This window comes from Hylobates moloch, unplaced genomic scaffold, assembly GCF_009828535.3.
Source record: "Hylobates moloch isolate HMO894 unplaced genomic scaffold, HMol_V3 SCAFFOLD_1, whole genome shotgun sequence".
NCBI lineage: Eukaryota > Metazoa > Chordata > Mammalia > Primates > Hylobatidae > Hylobates > Hylobates moloch.
The window spans coordinates 210,901,503-210,917,734 of NW_026652276.1; the positions used below are offsets into that span (position 1 = coordinate 210,901,503).

General features: G+C 44.2%; 1 protein-coding gene across 1 annotated transcript in view; it reads right to left on the reverse strand.

Moving 5' to 3' along the window:
• Positions 1–5,343, reverse strand: part of ZC3HC1 (zinc finger C3HC-type containing 1) — a 34,439-nt gene extending 29,096 nt beyond the window's left edge. Inside the window, exons 1-2 of the mRNA XM_032761729.2 lie at positions 5,173–5,343; positions 2,973–3,084 (exon numbers count right to left, since the gene is read on the reverse strand). Of these exons, the coding sequence (XP_032617620.1) occupies positions 2,973–3,084; positions 5,173–5,318 (258 nt within the window). The 5' untranslated portion in view covers positions 5,319–5,343. The remainder of the gene's footprint in view (positions 1–2,972; positions 3,085–5,172) is intronic.
• Positions 5,344–16,232: the final 10,889 nt, after the last annotated feature.

The window sequence follows — 16,232 nt, forward strand, 5'->3', positions numbered from 1 at the left end:
ACAGGAACAGAAAACCAAACACGTTCTCACTTATAAGTGGGAGCTGAACGATGAGAACACATGGACACATGGGGGGAATGACATACACTGGGGCCTGTTGGAGGTGGGAGGTGGGGGAAGGAAAGCATCAGGAGGAATAGCTAACAGATGCTGGGCTTAATACCTAGGTGATGGATTGATCTGTGCAGTAAACCACCATGGCACACGTTTACCTATGTAACAAACCCGCACATCCTACACAGGTACCCCGGAACTGATGATAAAAGTTGAAGAAAAAAAGGCCGGGCATGGTGGCTCATGACTGTAATCTTGGCATTTTGGGAGGCCGAGGCAGGCGGATTGCCTGAGCTCAAAAGTTTGAGACCAGCCTGGGCAACACAGTGAAACCCCATCTCTACTAAAATACAAAAAATTAGCCAGGCATGGTGGCGGGCGCCTGTAATCTCAGCTACTCGGGAGGCTGAGGCAGGAGAATTGCTTAAACCGAGGAGGTGGAGGTTACAGTGAGCCAAGATGGCACCACTGTACTCCAGCCTAGACAACAGAATGAGACTCCGTCTCAAAAAAAAAAAAAAAAAAAAAGTTGAACGGAAAAAAGGAAACAAAACAATGGATCAAATTCTTGAACTCAGGCATACAGCACACTAGGTATGTTTGTAAATAAACTTATGACATAACACTTAATGTCTCTTCTTGAAACATGCAATGTGATAGCTGGTATGCACTTACTTTTTCATCTGGGTAATATTCCAGTGTAAGTTTTTTTTTTGAGACGGAGTCTTCTCTGATGCCCAGGCTGCAGTGCAGTGGCGTGGTCTCGGCTCACTGCAACCTCTGCCTCCCCGGCTCAAGCAATTCTCCTGCCTCAGCCTCCTGAGTAGCTGGGATTACAGGCGCATGCCACCATACCCGGCTAATTGTGTATTTTCTTTTTTTTCTTTTTGAGATGGAGTCTCACTCCTGTCGCCCGGGCTGGAGTGCAGTGGCATGATCTCGGCTCACTGCAACCTCTGCCTCCCAGGTACAAGTGATCCTCCTGCCTCAGCCTCCCGAGTAGCTGGGACTACAAGCATGTGCCACCATGCCTGGCTAATTTTTGTATTTTTAGTAGAGACGGGGTTTCGCCATGTTGGCCAGGCTGGTCTCAAACTCTTGACCTCGTGATCCACCTGCCTCAGCCTCCCAAAGTCCTTGGATTACAGGCGTGAGCCACCATGCCTGGCCTAGTTTTGTATTTTTAGTAGAGGCACGGTTTCACCATATTGGCCAGGTTGCTCTCAAACTCCTGACCTCAGGTGATCCGCCCACCTTGGCCTCCCAAAGTGCTAGGATTACAGGCTGAGTCACCGTGCCTAGCCAGTATTAGTTTCTTGATCAAAAAAAGATGTGTGATTTGGCTTATTTTATGGCTTAATTTTGGTTAATTTTTGATTCCTAGGTCAAGACCTTGTTAATAGTTTATAAGACAGAAATTCAGGGCCAGGTTTGGCAGCTCAGGCCTGTACCCCCAACCCTCTGGGAGGCTGTGGCAGCATAATTGCTTGAGGCCGGGAGTTCGAGACCAGCCTGGGCAACATAGCAAGACTCTGTCTACACACACACACACACACACACACACACACACACACACTGGGGTGGGGGTGCAAACTTGCAGGAAAAAAAAGCAGCTGGAGCTACTAAAGACTTCTCTCAAAGCAAGGTGATGTGAACAGCTTTTAAGGTGGCTCCAATGATCCCTCCTTCTTATATTCATGCCCTTGTGTTATCTGCTCCTCTTGAGTATGGGCTGGCCTAGTGACTTGCTTCTAATGCATAAAATATGGCAAAAATGAAGAGATGTCACTTTTGAGATTAGACTACAAAACGAGGCTGGCTTGTATCTTGTTCTCTCGCTTGCTCACTCTGATGGAAGCCAGTTGCCAAGTTGTGAACTTTCCTTTAGAGAGGCCCACGTAGCAAGGAACCAAGTGGCGAGGGGCATCTCTGGCCAACAGCCAGTATAGAACTGAAGCCCTCTGTGCAATAGACACAAGTAAATGAATCCTGCCAACAATGTGCCAATGACTGAGTTTGGAAGTGGACTCTTTCCTAGTTTGTTTTTTGTTTGTTTTTTTTTTGAGACGGAGTCTTGCTCTGCCGCCAAGGCTGGAACGCAGTGGCGCGATCTCGGCTCACTGCAAACTCTGCCTCCTAGGTTCAAGCTATTCTCCTGCCTCAGACTCCTGAGTAGCTGGGATTACAGGTGAGCACCACCACACCTGGCTAATTTTGTTTTGTTTTCTTTTTTTTTTCTTTTGAGACAATTTTCCTAGTTGAGCCTTGAAATGACAGTGCCCTGACCAACCTTAATTGCAGCCTGTGAGAGACCCTGAGCCAGAGGACTCAGCTAAGCCATGCCTGGATTCCTGATCCACAGAAATTATGAAATAAAAACTGTTTGTTGTTTTAAGATCACTAAGTTTTAGGGCAATTTGTTATGCAGCAATAGGTAGCTAATACACAAAGGAAAATCTAGAAAGAGACATTATAGTAGTATAGTCTCTAATAATCTAAAAAACATTAGATTATAATCCTCTATCTGCCATTTGCTAACAGGTTCATCTTGGGCAAGTCATATAACCTGCCCCAAACTGTTTCCTCTTCTGTAAAACAAGTATAATAATAATGCTTATTTTCATAGGTTTAAGGTCAAGATCGAATGTGATAATATATGCAAAAACATACTATATACAAGTATTAGTTATTATTTCTTCTTTTCTCAGGCTCTTAGTTTTTTCTTCTGTGAAAAGAAAAGGTTAGACAACCTCAACTGTCCCTCTGAGTGATAACATATTAGGACGCTGACTTTCCTATATAATTTCTTACCAAGGTTAGATTCTTAAGTTTAAAACATCGCAGTAAGTGGTGTAATACCTTGGAGGAATTCTAGAAGCAGGCAGAAAGTGCAATTCACATGAACTAAAAAAGGATATAGAAAACGTTTCCACTCTGCTAAAGAAGGCTTCTTTGCTTGTAGATTCCAATGAAGGCTGTTGCGCTTCGGGTGATCCATTAACTGACTGGGATGTGGCAGACGTGTCCTTCCTAATATAAAGTGGCAAAACTGTTGGTAAACCTTTCACAATACCCTCTGCTTAAATGTTATCTAGCTTCTCTACACATCGTATCATAAATCAGACCAACGCTGGATTTTAAGCTTCCTAAAAATCATTTTACTCATGTCATTCCTCAGTTTATTATTTTCAATGGTTTTATAATACTTACTAAATAAAATCCAAATTCTTCAGTCTGGCATTCAAAACCCTTTACAGTTTACCCATGTCTAAACTTCAATCAATTTCTACCTCTACAAGGGCTCCACTAATCCTAGCAAACTATTCTCCTCACTCACTCACTGTTCTCCACAAGTATTTTGCATAACTTTAGTAAACAGAAAATAAGACTCAAGACTTCAAGTATGCATTATACAATTTGAATCTCTTCAGAAATTCGACTCCTTTTTTTTTTTTTTTTTTTTTTTTGAGATGGAGTTTCCCTCTGTCGCCCAGGCTGGAGTGCAATGGTGTGATCTCGGCTCACTGCAACCTCCACCTCCCAGGTTCAAGCAATTGTCCTGCCTCAGCCTCCCCAGTAGCTGGGATTACGGGCGTGGGCCCGGGTAATTTTTTGTATCTTTAGGACAGACGGGGTTTCACCATGTTGGTCAGGCCGGTCTGGAACTCCTGACTTCGTGATCTGCCCACCTCAGCCTCCCAAAGTGCTGGGATTACAGGCGTGAGCCACCGCGCCTGGCAGAAATTGGACTCTTAACAGCAGAAAAAACAATTTTGATATTTCTACCCGGAGGGACCTTTGCTACCCACTCCTTCCAAAAAAAAAGAACCAATTAGAAAATTCGAATCAAAGTAAAGATCTTCGGGAGATTTCATGAAAAAAAAAATCAGGGAGAAAAAAACTCAGCAAAGCAATTCTCTCATTTTCAGTGGAAGGCATTTCAACAGTGCCTGGGGAACTGCTGAAAGACAAGCATTTATTTATTTATTTAGAGACGGAGTCTCGCTCTGTCACCCAGGCTGGAGTGCAGTGACGCGATCTCGGCTCACTGCAACCTCCACCTCCCAGGTTCAAGCAATTCTCCTGCCTCAGCCTCCCGAGTAGCTGGGACTACAGGTGCGGGCCACCACGCCCGGCTAATTTTTTGTAGTTTAGTAGAGATGGGGTTTCACCGTGTTAGCCAGGATGGTCTTGATCTCCTGACCTCGTGATCTGTCCGCTTCAGCCTCCTCAAAGTGCTGGGATTATAGGCGTGAGCCACCGTGCCCGGCGACAAGCATTATTTTAATAAAAATAGGATTACATCAACGATTATAGCTCAAAAGAAATAAACTTATTCTAAGACTCTCAGAGATTCACAGAGAGTCTCAAGGGGGTGTGGTTCCTGGGGAAAAAAAATTCACAGCATCCATAAACTTGGATGGGTAAAAATGACATTTATTTCTCTCTAAATGACAAGATTTAGCATTTTCTTCTATTATGAATGAAGGTAAAAACACCATAGTAGTTATTAGCAGTACCTGCTAATTTGTCACCAATGGAAATAATGTTCCCACATTATAGTGGTTGCATGTTTTCAAATACCTTTGTGCTCATCACTACTTCAAAATTATGGTTGACAACACATACTACTAGATATTATGGACTCTAATAAAAAGCATGTTACTGCATAACTTTTTCCTTGTACTATCTTGATAACTACATTCCAATCTAACTGGTTTCCTTTATAATCCTATGTAATTTACTTTAAGCATTTAAAAATATTCTGAGAGTTAATAAGCTTCTCCAGAGAGCCAAAGGGGTCCACGGCACAAAAAAAGGTTAAGAATCCCCAATTAAGAGAAGTCAAGTGAACTCATTCAGTTAACGGTCCTCTTTCCTTCCAAAAACAATGTCCGATGACAAAATTTCGGCTGCGGTTGGGAATCTGGTACATCCCGAGGGGAAGATCAAAGCCGATCAAAGATAGTAACCAGAGTATCTTTCAGATTCTAAGAAGAAGCCTTCCCCACTGCCCGAGTCGCCGACCGAGGGGAACCCCCCCACCCACCCGCCACCCCTTCCCCAAGCCTTCTCCAATCTTCCAACGCCGGACCCAGGGTTAACTCGTGAACTCACGCGTCCACGCCTCCCTCTTCCGGGGCAATCCCCTCATCTATCAGCTGCCGGATTTTCTGGGGGGTCCCTTCGGGGAAGCGAACTACTGCACCCCAATTCTTTTCAATCCCTACGGCAAACGCTTGTCCCTCACTGGGCGCCGCCATCTTGGTCCGCTGCCGAGCTGCTTCCCCGAGAGTTTGAAGGCTCCGGAACTTCCGTCCTGAGAGGTTAATATCCGCCTCTTGAGGCAGCCTGGCTGGGAAAGTCTGACCGCGGGGGCCCATGCCTTTTCTGATCGTTTTAGAACCTTAGAGCGAGCTTAAGGAGGATTGTACTGTTTAGGACAATCTTGATTAATCGTTTCCTTTATCAACTAGCATATTTAGGTTGATAAGAGATTTTTAGAACGCTGTCAGTCCAAATTCAGCAGGGATGAGGGGCTCAACTTAATTTTCAAGTAATATTCACTCACACGGCCGGGCGCAGTGGCTCACGCCTGTAATCCCAGCGGTTTGGGAGGCCGAGGCGGGCGGATCGCCTAGGTCAGCAGTTCGAGACCAGCCTGGCCAACATGGTGAAACCCCATCTCTACCAAAAATACAAAAATTAGCTGGACGTGCTGGCGGGTGCCTGTAATCTCAGCTACTAGGGAGGCTGAGGTAGGAGAATCGCTTGAACCCGGGAGGCGGAGGTTGCAGTGAGCCGAGATCGCGCCACTGCACTCCAGCCTGGGCGACAAGAGCGAAACTCCGTCTCAAAAAAAAAAAAAAAAAAAAAATTAACTCATACGACCCTCCTAAGTTGCGTCTTTTTACAGGTGAGGAAATGGTGATCCTCACTTGAAAGCAAATAATTTAGAATCCTTGTTGGAAACCGTGTTATGGATGGATTTCGAAGTCTGTGGCATTTGACACTATTGATACTCTTTCCTTTGTCCAACAAATATTTATTGAAAACGTCCTATGTATTTTTTTTTTTTTTTTTTGAGACGGAGTTTCGCTCTTGTTGCTCAGGCTGCAGTGCAATGGCACGATCTCGGCTCACAGCAACCTCTGCCTCCCGGGTTCAAGTGATTCTCTGACGTCAGCCTCCGAGTAGCTGGGATTACAGGCATGCGCCACCACGCCCAGCAAATTTTTTTTTTGTATTTTTAGTAGGGACGGGATTTCACCATGTTGGCCAGGCTAGTCTTGAACTCCTGACCTCAGGTGATCCGCCCGCCTCGGCCTCCCAAAGTGCTGGGATTACAGGCATGAGCCACCGCACCTGGCCGAAAGCATCCTGTTGATAGTCTCTAGGCACTAGCAATGACAGTCGTGAGCAAAGGAGCTGTAGATCTTGGTGGAGTTAGATGTCAAATAAATTTTCCTATAGTTTTAAAATTATGATTACAAGTGCTCCAAGGATGTACCAAGATTATAATAGGAGAATCTAATTTAGTTTGCGCATTCTCCTGAGAAAAATCAGGTGCTGGAGCTGAGATGGATGAGAGTGAAGGGAAGAAATCTGTACAGAATCTTCCAACACCCCAGGTTGGAAGACTGATGTGACTAAACAATGGGCAAAGAGGAAAGTGGGATCACCTCCTACCCTTCCAGCACGCTACCTGTGGGGTCCTGACTCTATCAATGTTCCCAGCAGCAGGACCTGCAACCTATTGATCCAATTACCTTTCTGCTGTTCCTAACTCCACCACCACCCTTGTTTCTTCTTTTCTTAGCCTGCTTAAATTCATTACTAATTGTTATCATCATTCCTTTGCAAAATTTGAACATGGATTGAGACTTAGTTAATATGAAGGAATCATTGTTGATTTCACTATATGTAATAATGGCATTGTAGTTATGGTTCTTAAAAGCCCTTCTTTATTAGAAATGCATCTTGAAGTATTTATAGGTGAACTGATATGATGTTTAGAATTTGCTTTGAAATTATCCAGGAAAACATGGAGGAATAGATGAAAAAAGATTGCAAAATTTTAAACTATTGGACTTGGATGATAGAATTGTGGGGTTCATTATATTATTCTTTATGCTATTAAGTATGTTTGACAACATCATAATAAAAAGCAAAATAAATAAGCTAAAAAATACATGTTCTTGAATACCCTTTGATTTCCTTGAGCCTCTCTTGCTTAATAGTACTTACTTGACAAAACCTCAATCACAGTCGAAGTAAGTTCTCTATTACTGCTTCTGTACCCATACAACTAAATGTGGCTAAAGAGAAATGACAAACTTGTCTCTTTATATTCTTGACTTCAAGTGGGACCTTAATTCTGCCCAGTAATTATACTACCTTTATCTAGTCCACTTCTCATCCCACTTTTCATAGATGACTTATTTTTATTTTTTATTTTTTTAAATTATTTTTTATTTTTATTTCAATTTTTTTGCACACGGAGTCTCCCTCTGCTGCCCAGGCTGGAGTGCAGTGGCACAATCTCGGCTCATTGCAACCTCTGCCTCCTGGGTTCAAGCAATTCTCCTTCCTCAGCCTCCTGAGTAGCTGGGATTACAGGCATCTGCCACCATGCCTGGCTAATTTGCTATACTTTTAGTAGAGATGGGGTTTCACTATGTTGACCAGGCTGGTCTCGAACTCCTGACCTCAGGTGATCCACCCACCTTGGCCTCTCAAAGTGCTGGGATTACAGGCGTGAGCCACCGTGCCCAGGACCTGGCTAATTTTTATATTTTTAATAGAGACAGGGTTTCACCACATTCACCAGGCTGGTCTCGAACTCCTGACCTCAAGTGATCTGTCCACCTCATCCTCCCAAAGTGTTAGGATTACAGGTGTGAGCCACTGCACCCGCCTTCATAGATGACTATTATATACCTCTCTCCTCAAACACCTTCAATACTTCCACTTATCCATCCTCCCTTTCTGCTAATGACACACTCGAAGGAGAATATTGACTGTACAGTTAGCCATGGTAACAACCAGCAATCAGAGCCAGTTTTAAGTTCAATCGACCCATGATTACTCATCACATTGAACGTGCTTTTGTAAACCCAATCAATGACAACTTCTTGATTCAGCCAATCACAAAGACTCACTTCAATAAGCACTCCTCTGAGTGCCAACCACTCAACAATAGTTTCACCCAAGTTATCACTTCTACAAATGATGCCAACACACACCTTTGAAAGTTTGCCAATCTCGGAACTCCCCACTTTCTCAAAGTCTGATAGAAGATTAGTAGTCTGGTCTGCTTGAAGACTGTGCCTCAACTGCATGGCTCTTACTGTTTATAGTAAGCAAGAAATTTGGCTTTGTGGGTTTTTTTTTTTTTTCTGAGACGGAACCTTGCTCTGTCGCCCAGGCTGGAGTGCAGTGGCACATCTCAGCTCACTGTAAGCTCCGCCTCCTGAGTTCACCCCATTCTCCTGCCTCAGCCTCCCAAGTAGCTGGGACTACAGGCACCCACCACCATGCACGGCTAATTTTTTGTATTTTTTTTTAGTAGAGACGGGGTTTCACCATGTTACCCAGGATGGTCTCGATCTCCTGACCTTGTGATCCGCCCGCCTCAGCCTCCCAAAGTGTTGGGATTACAGGCGTGAGCCATCGCGCCCGGCCGGCTTTGTGTTTTTATTTCACATAATGAATGGTGTTTTCATCATCCTCTAACCGTACTTTACCTTCTGTCCTGTTACTATTGATCAGTGGTTCTCAAATGAGTGTGATATTGCCTGCCACAGGACACTTGGCAATGTCAGGAGACATTTTTGGATGGAGTGGTGGTAGAGGCCAGGAATGTTGCTAAGCATTTTACAACATCCAGAACAGCCTCGCCACAACAAAAAATTATCTCACCCAAAATGTGCACAGGTTGAGAAACCCTGCTGTAATCTATGTGCCTAGCTAAGGCCAAACTTACACACTGGACCTAATTCCCCTTGCCTACTCAAGAACATTGTCCACCAATTCTCCCCTCCTCTGCACATTTCCATTAGCCGCAAGACATTACTTCTCTCATCTGAAAAACATGCAAAACAGGCCAGGCACAATGGCTTATGCCTGTAATTCCAGCACTTTGGGAGGCCAAGGCAGGCGGATCACCTGAGGTCAGGAGTTCAAGACCAGCCTGGCCAAAATTGCAAAACCCTGTCTCTACTAAAAATACAAAAATTAGCTGGGCGTGGTGGCATGCACCTGTAGTCCCACCTACTTGGGAGGCTGAGGCATGAGAATCGCTTGAATCCAGGAGGTGGAGGTTGCAGTGAGACGAGGTGGTGCCACTGCACTCCACACTCCAGCCTGGGCAACAGAGCAAGACTCTATTTCAGAAAACAAGAAAACACCTTCTCTGCTTTTATTTACGGCAAACCTCCTTCAAAAATTATCTATCCTAGGGCTGGGCACAGTGGCTCACCTCTTTAATCCCAGCATTTTGGGAGGCCGAGGCGGGTGGATCATCTGAGGTCAGGAGTTCAAGACCAGCCTGGCCAACGTGGTGAAACCCTGTCTCTACCAAAAAATACAAAAATTAGCCGGGTATGGTTGCAGGCGCCTATAATCCCAGCTATTCGGGAGGCTGAGGCAGGAGAATTGCTTGAATCCAAAAGGCGGAGGTTGCAGCAGGCTGAGATCGCACCATTGCACTCCAGCCTGGGCGAGAAGAGTTAAACTCCATTTAAAAATGAAAGAAAGAGAGAGAGAGAGAGGAAAGAAGGAAGAAAGAGGGGCTTTTATACTTTTTATTCATTGCTGTGTCCCCAGTCTTTACAATACCTCATGGACATAGTAGACTCTCAATAAATAATTGTTCAATTAATGTACACAAATTTCCAAAGAACTTGGACTTTATCCTAAAAGCCAGCGGCAGCCATTGAAAGACTTTAAGTGGCACGGTAACATGAACAGTTGTGCATTTTGGGAAAAGTCACTATAAAGACTATGTGAAAAATGGATTGGAGCCAAAAGAGGATATGGAGTGACTTGTTAGGAGGTTGCCGATGAAGCCTTGGCAGAACAGAGGCAGTGGTGGGTAAGGCTGGGGTGAAGACAGCTGGAAGTGAGCAGATGCAAGATGTAGTTTGGAATTAGAAACAACAGGACTTGGTGATGGCTTGTACATGACAGGTGAGGAGTAGTTTTTGTTTTTGTTTTTGTTTTTTTTTGAGACAGAGTCTCGCTCCATCCCGTCACCCAGGCTGGAGTGCAGTGGCACGATCTTGGCTGACTGAAAGCTCTGCCTCCTGGGTTCATGCCATTCTCCTGCCTCGGCCTCCCGAGTAGCTGGGACTACAGGTGTCCGCCACCACGCCCGGCTAATTTTTTTTTATTTTTAGTAGAGATGGGGTTTCACCATGTTAGCCAGGATGGTCTCAATCTTCTGACCTCGTGATCCGCCTGCCTTGGCCTCCCAAAGTGCTGGGATTACAGGCGTGAGGCACTGCACCCGGCCAGGAGTAGGTTTTAAGGGGAACTCCAGGCCTGAACAACTGATTGATAGATACATCAGTCAGACCTCCATATTCATGGGTCCTGCATCCATGGATTCAACCAACTACGGACAGATGTTTCTTTTTCTTTTTCTTTTCTTTTTTTTTTTTTTTGAGACAGGGCCTCACTCTGTCCCCCAGGCTGGAGTGCAGTGGCGTGATCAGAGCTCACTGCAGCCTCATATCCCTGGGCTCAAGCGATCCTCCTGCCTCAGCCTCCTGAGTAGCTGGGACCACAGGCTCATGCCACCACTCCCAACTAATTTTTAAAAATAAGTTTCGGTAGAAACGTTGCCCAGGCTGGTCTCAAACTCCTGGGCTCAAGCAATCCTCCTGCCTCAGCCTCCCAAAGTTCTTGGATTATAGGCATGAGCCACCTTATCTGGCTTAGAAAAAATATATATATTATATATTTATAATATATATATTATATATATAATATATAATGAAATATGATATATATCTTATATATATAATATAGTATATAATTTTTTTTTGAGATAGTCTTGCTTTGTTGCCCTAGCTGGAGTGCAATGGGACGATCTCAGCTCACTGCAACCTCCACCTTCTGGATTCAAGTGATTCTCCTGCCTCAACCTCCCAAGTAGCTGGGATTACAGGTGCCTGCCACCACTCCTGTCTAATTTTTGTATTTTTCAGTAGAGGCAGGGTTTCGCCATGTTGACCAGACTAGTCTTGAGCTCCTGACCTCAGGTGGTCCACCCACCTTGGCCTCCCAAAGTGCTGGAATTACAGGCATGAGCCACCATGCCTAGCCTAGAAAATATATATATATTGGATGGTTGCGTCAGTATTGAACACGTACAGGCTTTTTTTCCTTGTTATTCTTTTAACAATACAGTATAACAACTATTTATATAGCATTTACATTGTATTAGGTATTATAAGTAATCTAGAGATGACTTAACTGATACACATATGGAAGGATGTGTATAGGTTATATGCAAATACTACACCATTTTATATAAGGGACTTGAGCATCTGTGGATGTTGGTATTGAAGAGGAGTCCTGAACTAATCCCCTGAGGATATGCAGGGACAACTATATGTATATTGATGTAATAGATATTTATTTATTTATATCTATTATGTATAATGTGTGTATATATATATGTAGTGTGTGTGTGTATGTGTGTGTGTGTGTGTGTGTGTGATATTTCAGTTTTTTTCCCCTTAATACTCCAGCATCTGCTGTATAGTAGATGTTCAGAAGATGTCAATTTTTTTTTTTTTTTGAGAGGGAGTCCTTGCTCTGTTGCCAGGCCGGAGTGCAGTGGTGAGATCTCGGCTCACTGCAACCTCTGCCTCCCAGGTTCAAGTGATTCTCCTGCCTCAGCCTCCCGAGTAGCTGGGACTACAGGTGCATGCCACCACGCCCAGCTAATTTTTGTGTTTTTAGTAGAGACAGGGTTTCACCATGTTGGCCAGGATGGTCTCGATCATTTGACCTCATGGTCTGCCCGCCTTGGCCTCCCAAAGTGCTGGGATTACAGGTGTGAGCCACCGTGCCCGGCCAAAAGATGTCAATTTTAAGACAGGAATCAATAAACACTTGGAAAATTTCCAAGTTTCAGATAGTCACTTGGCCAGTGTGATGTGAAGAAAAGTGTTTTGGAGACAGAATGGTCTCTTATTCTGCTTCCATCACTAGCCATGTGGCCTTGGGATCAAATAACTTCTGGATATGAGATTAAATGAAAGAATGTATATGAAAATGTTTGGTACGTAGCAGGTTCTTGGTAAGTGCTAGTTTTCTTCCTAAGCATTTTAGTGACGCATTACCTCACCTTCTTTCAGGAATGAAGAACTAATCTCCCCAGCCACTGGGCATACCAGCAGCAGGAAGCCCTGCTGTCCTTGGCTGTCATCTCCTTTGATAGCTACTTCATTGAAGGAAGCCCTTTCTCCTGAGGTCACCTCCACTCCCTTCCTCAGGGCATCCAGTAACTAATCCAGACAGTTATAAAAGGCCCAGCTCCGTGTCCCAACTCAGGACAATGCTGAAGGGCCATCCAGCCTCAGGGTTTCCTGGAGGGTCTCCCTTGAGACTGCATCGTAGCCCAGCTCCTCCCCCTGCCCAGACCAGCTTCCTTCCCATCCTTTCCATGGTGTTGACCCCAAGAGTCCTCCCCAAAAATCTCCTACATGCTAATCTCCCTCTCAGGAGCTGATTATCCATTTTGTTTATCCTGGGGAAGTAGACAGTTCTGCCAATTGCTCCAGCTGTCAGACTGTCTTTATTGTATGTATGGTTTTTTGTTTTGTTTTGTTTTGAGGCGGAGTCTCACTCTGTCACCAGGCTAGAGTGCAGTGGCGCCATCTCGGCTCACTGCAACCTCTGCCTCCTGGGTTCAAGCAATTCTCCTGCCTCAGCCTCCCGAGTAGCTGGGACCACAGGTGCACGCCACCATGCCCAGCTAATTTTGTATTTTTAGTAGAGATGGGGTTTCACCATGTTGGCCAGGATGGTATCTTCCCCTGACCTCGTGATGTGCCCGCCTCGGCCTCCCAAAGTGTTGGGATTACAGGTGTGAGCCACTGCGCCCAGCTGTATGTATGTTTTTTTGTTTTTATGGTTTTTTTTGAGATGGAGTCTCACTCTGTTGCCCAGGCTGGAGTGCAGTGGCACGATCTCGGCTCACTGCAAGCTCCGACTCCCGGGTTCACCCCATTTTCCCACCTCAGCCTCCCTAGTAGCTAGGACTACAGGCAGCCACCACCATGTCCGGCTAATTTTTTGTATTTTTTTTTTTTTAGTAGAGAAGGGGTTTCACCGTGTTAGCCAGGATGGTCTTGATCTCCTGACCTCATGATCCGCCCACCTCAGCCTTCCAAAGTGTTGGGATTACAGGCGTGAGCCACCATGCCCGGCCAGCCATATGTATGGTTTTTAATGTGAGAACACACAAACATTCGGCCAGGTGTGGTGGCCCATGCCCGTAGTCCCAGCACTTTGGGAGGCCGAGGCGGGTGGGTCACTTGAGGTCAGGAGTTTGAGATCAGCCTGGCCAACATGGTCAAACCCTGCCTCTACTAAAAATACAAAAATTAGCTGGGCATGGTGGCACACACCTGTAATCCTAGCTCCTTGAGAGGCTGAGACATGAGAATTGCTTGAAACTGGGAGGCAGAGGTTGCAGTGAGCTGAGATCTCACCACTGCACTCCAGCCTAGCAACAGAGCAAGACTGTCTAAAAAAAAAAAAAAAAAAAAACCACAAAAATTTAAGCTGATAAGGTTTTAGTACTTCATAGGACCTCTCCTCTTAGGAATAAATCAAACATATTATATTTGCCAGTATAATTTTTTCATGAAGTAGAAAAATGTGTCAACTAGCAAAATTTAGCCAGGAGCTGTGGCTCACATCTGTAATCCCAGCACTTTGGGAATCCTAGGTGGGTGGATAGCTTGAGGCCTGAAGTTTGAGACCAGACTGGGCAACATGGTGAAACCTTGTCTCTACAAAAAATTAAAAAATTAGCCAGACTTGGTGGTGTGCACCTGTAGTCCCAGCTACTCAGGAGGCTGACACAGAAGGATTGCTTGAGCCCTGGAGGTCAAGAATGCAGTGAGCCATGACTGCCTCACTGATTTCTAGACAGTGTCAGAGTGAGACCCTGTCTCAAAAAAAGGAAAAAAAGGAAAATTTTTATTTTTAGTGAAAATTTAATTTATATAAAACATGACACAGGTTTTTAAGTGAATACACATTTATCAAACATTTTCATTTCTTTTTTTCTTTTTTGAGATGAAATCTTGCTGTCACCCAGGCTTGAGTGCAGTGGCATGATCTCAGCTCACTACAACCTCCACCTCCTGGGTTCATGCAATTCTCAGGCCTCAGCCTCCCCAGTAGCTGGGACTACAGGTGTGTGCCATCACGCCTGGCTAATTTTTTTGTATTTTTAGTAAAGACGAAGTTTCACCATGTTGGCCAGGCTGGTCTTGAACTCCTGACCTTAAGTGATCCACCTGCCTCACCTTCCCAAGGTGTTGGAAATACAGGCATGAGCCACTGTGCTGAGTCAAAACATTTTCATTTCTTATGAGCTGCTTTTTATTGATATAGATCTCACATAACATAAGATTTACCCTTTAAAGTGTACAAGTCAGTGGTTTTTAGTATATTCGCAGATATGTGCAACTATTGCCACTGATTCCAGAACATTTTATCACCCCCTAAGAGAAAGCTTGTACCCATTAGCAGTGACTGCCATCCCTCCTCTCCCTCCCTGGCAACCACTAATCTACTTTCGGTCACTATGGATTTGCCTATTCTGGACGTTTAATGTAAATGGTGTCATACAATATGTGGATTTTTGTGTCTGACTTATTTCACTTAGCATGTTTTCAAGGTTCATCCATGTTGTAGCATATATTAGTACTATACTTCCTTTGTATGGTTGAACAATATTTCACTGTATAGACATATCATATGTTGTTTCTCAATTCATCCATTGATGAACATTTGGGTTGTTTATACTTTTGGCTATTATGAAAAATGCTACCATGAATATTCATACAGATGTTTTTGTAAGGGCATATGTTTTCAATTCTGTTGGGCATATATTAAGGAGCAAAATTTCTGGATCATATGGTAATTATATATTTAACATTTAGAGAAACTGTCAAAATGTTTTTCAAAATGGCTCCACCATTTTACACTCCCACTAGCAATGTATGAGGGATTCACTTTCTCCACATCCTTGTCAACACTTATAATTGTCTTTTATGTTTTAGCTATTCTAGTGAGTGTGAAGTGGTATCTTGCTGTGGTTTCAATTTGCATTTCCCTAATGACCAGTGATGTTGAACATCTTCTCCTGTGCTTATTGGTCATTTGTATATCTTCTTTGAAGAAATAGCTATTTGTGCTTTTTTGCTCATTTTTTAAATGGGTTGTCTTTCTGTTGTTGAGTTTTAGGAATTCTTTTCTTTCTTTCTTTATTTTTTTGAGACACAGCCTCACTCTGTCACCCAGGCTGGAGTGCAGTGGGCTGATCTTGGCTCACTGCAACCTCAAACTCCTGCGCTCAAGGGATCCTCCCACCTCAGCCTCCCAAGTGGTTAGAACTACGGGCACAGTCCACCATGCCTGGCTGATTTTTTTTTTTTAAGACAGAGTCTCGCTCTGTCGCCCAGGCTGGAGTGCAGTGGCGCGATCTCAAGAAAAATTTACTATTTTACAAATTTAATTAGTTTAATATTTTTATATCTATATTTCAATATAATTGGTTTCCTTTGTAATCCTACACATCTTATTTTATGCGTTAAAAACGTTATTCTGAAAAAGTGTCCATAGGCTCCACCAGGTTGATAGAGGTTAAAAAACCCTGATTTTTTTTTTTTGAGACAAGGTTTTACTCTCTCAGGCTGGAAAGACCTCCTAGGCTCCAGTGATCCTTCCACCTCAGTCCCCTGAGTAGCTGGGACCACAAGGGGGCGCCACTACACTCTGCAAATTTTTTAAATTTTTAGTGGAGACGGGGTCTTGGTAAAGGCAGGTCTTGAACTCTTGGCCTCAAGCAATCCTCGTGCCTCAGCCTGCCAAAGTGCTGGGATTACAGGTGTGAGCCACTTCACCGAGCCAAGAACTCCTGATTT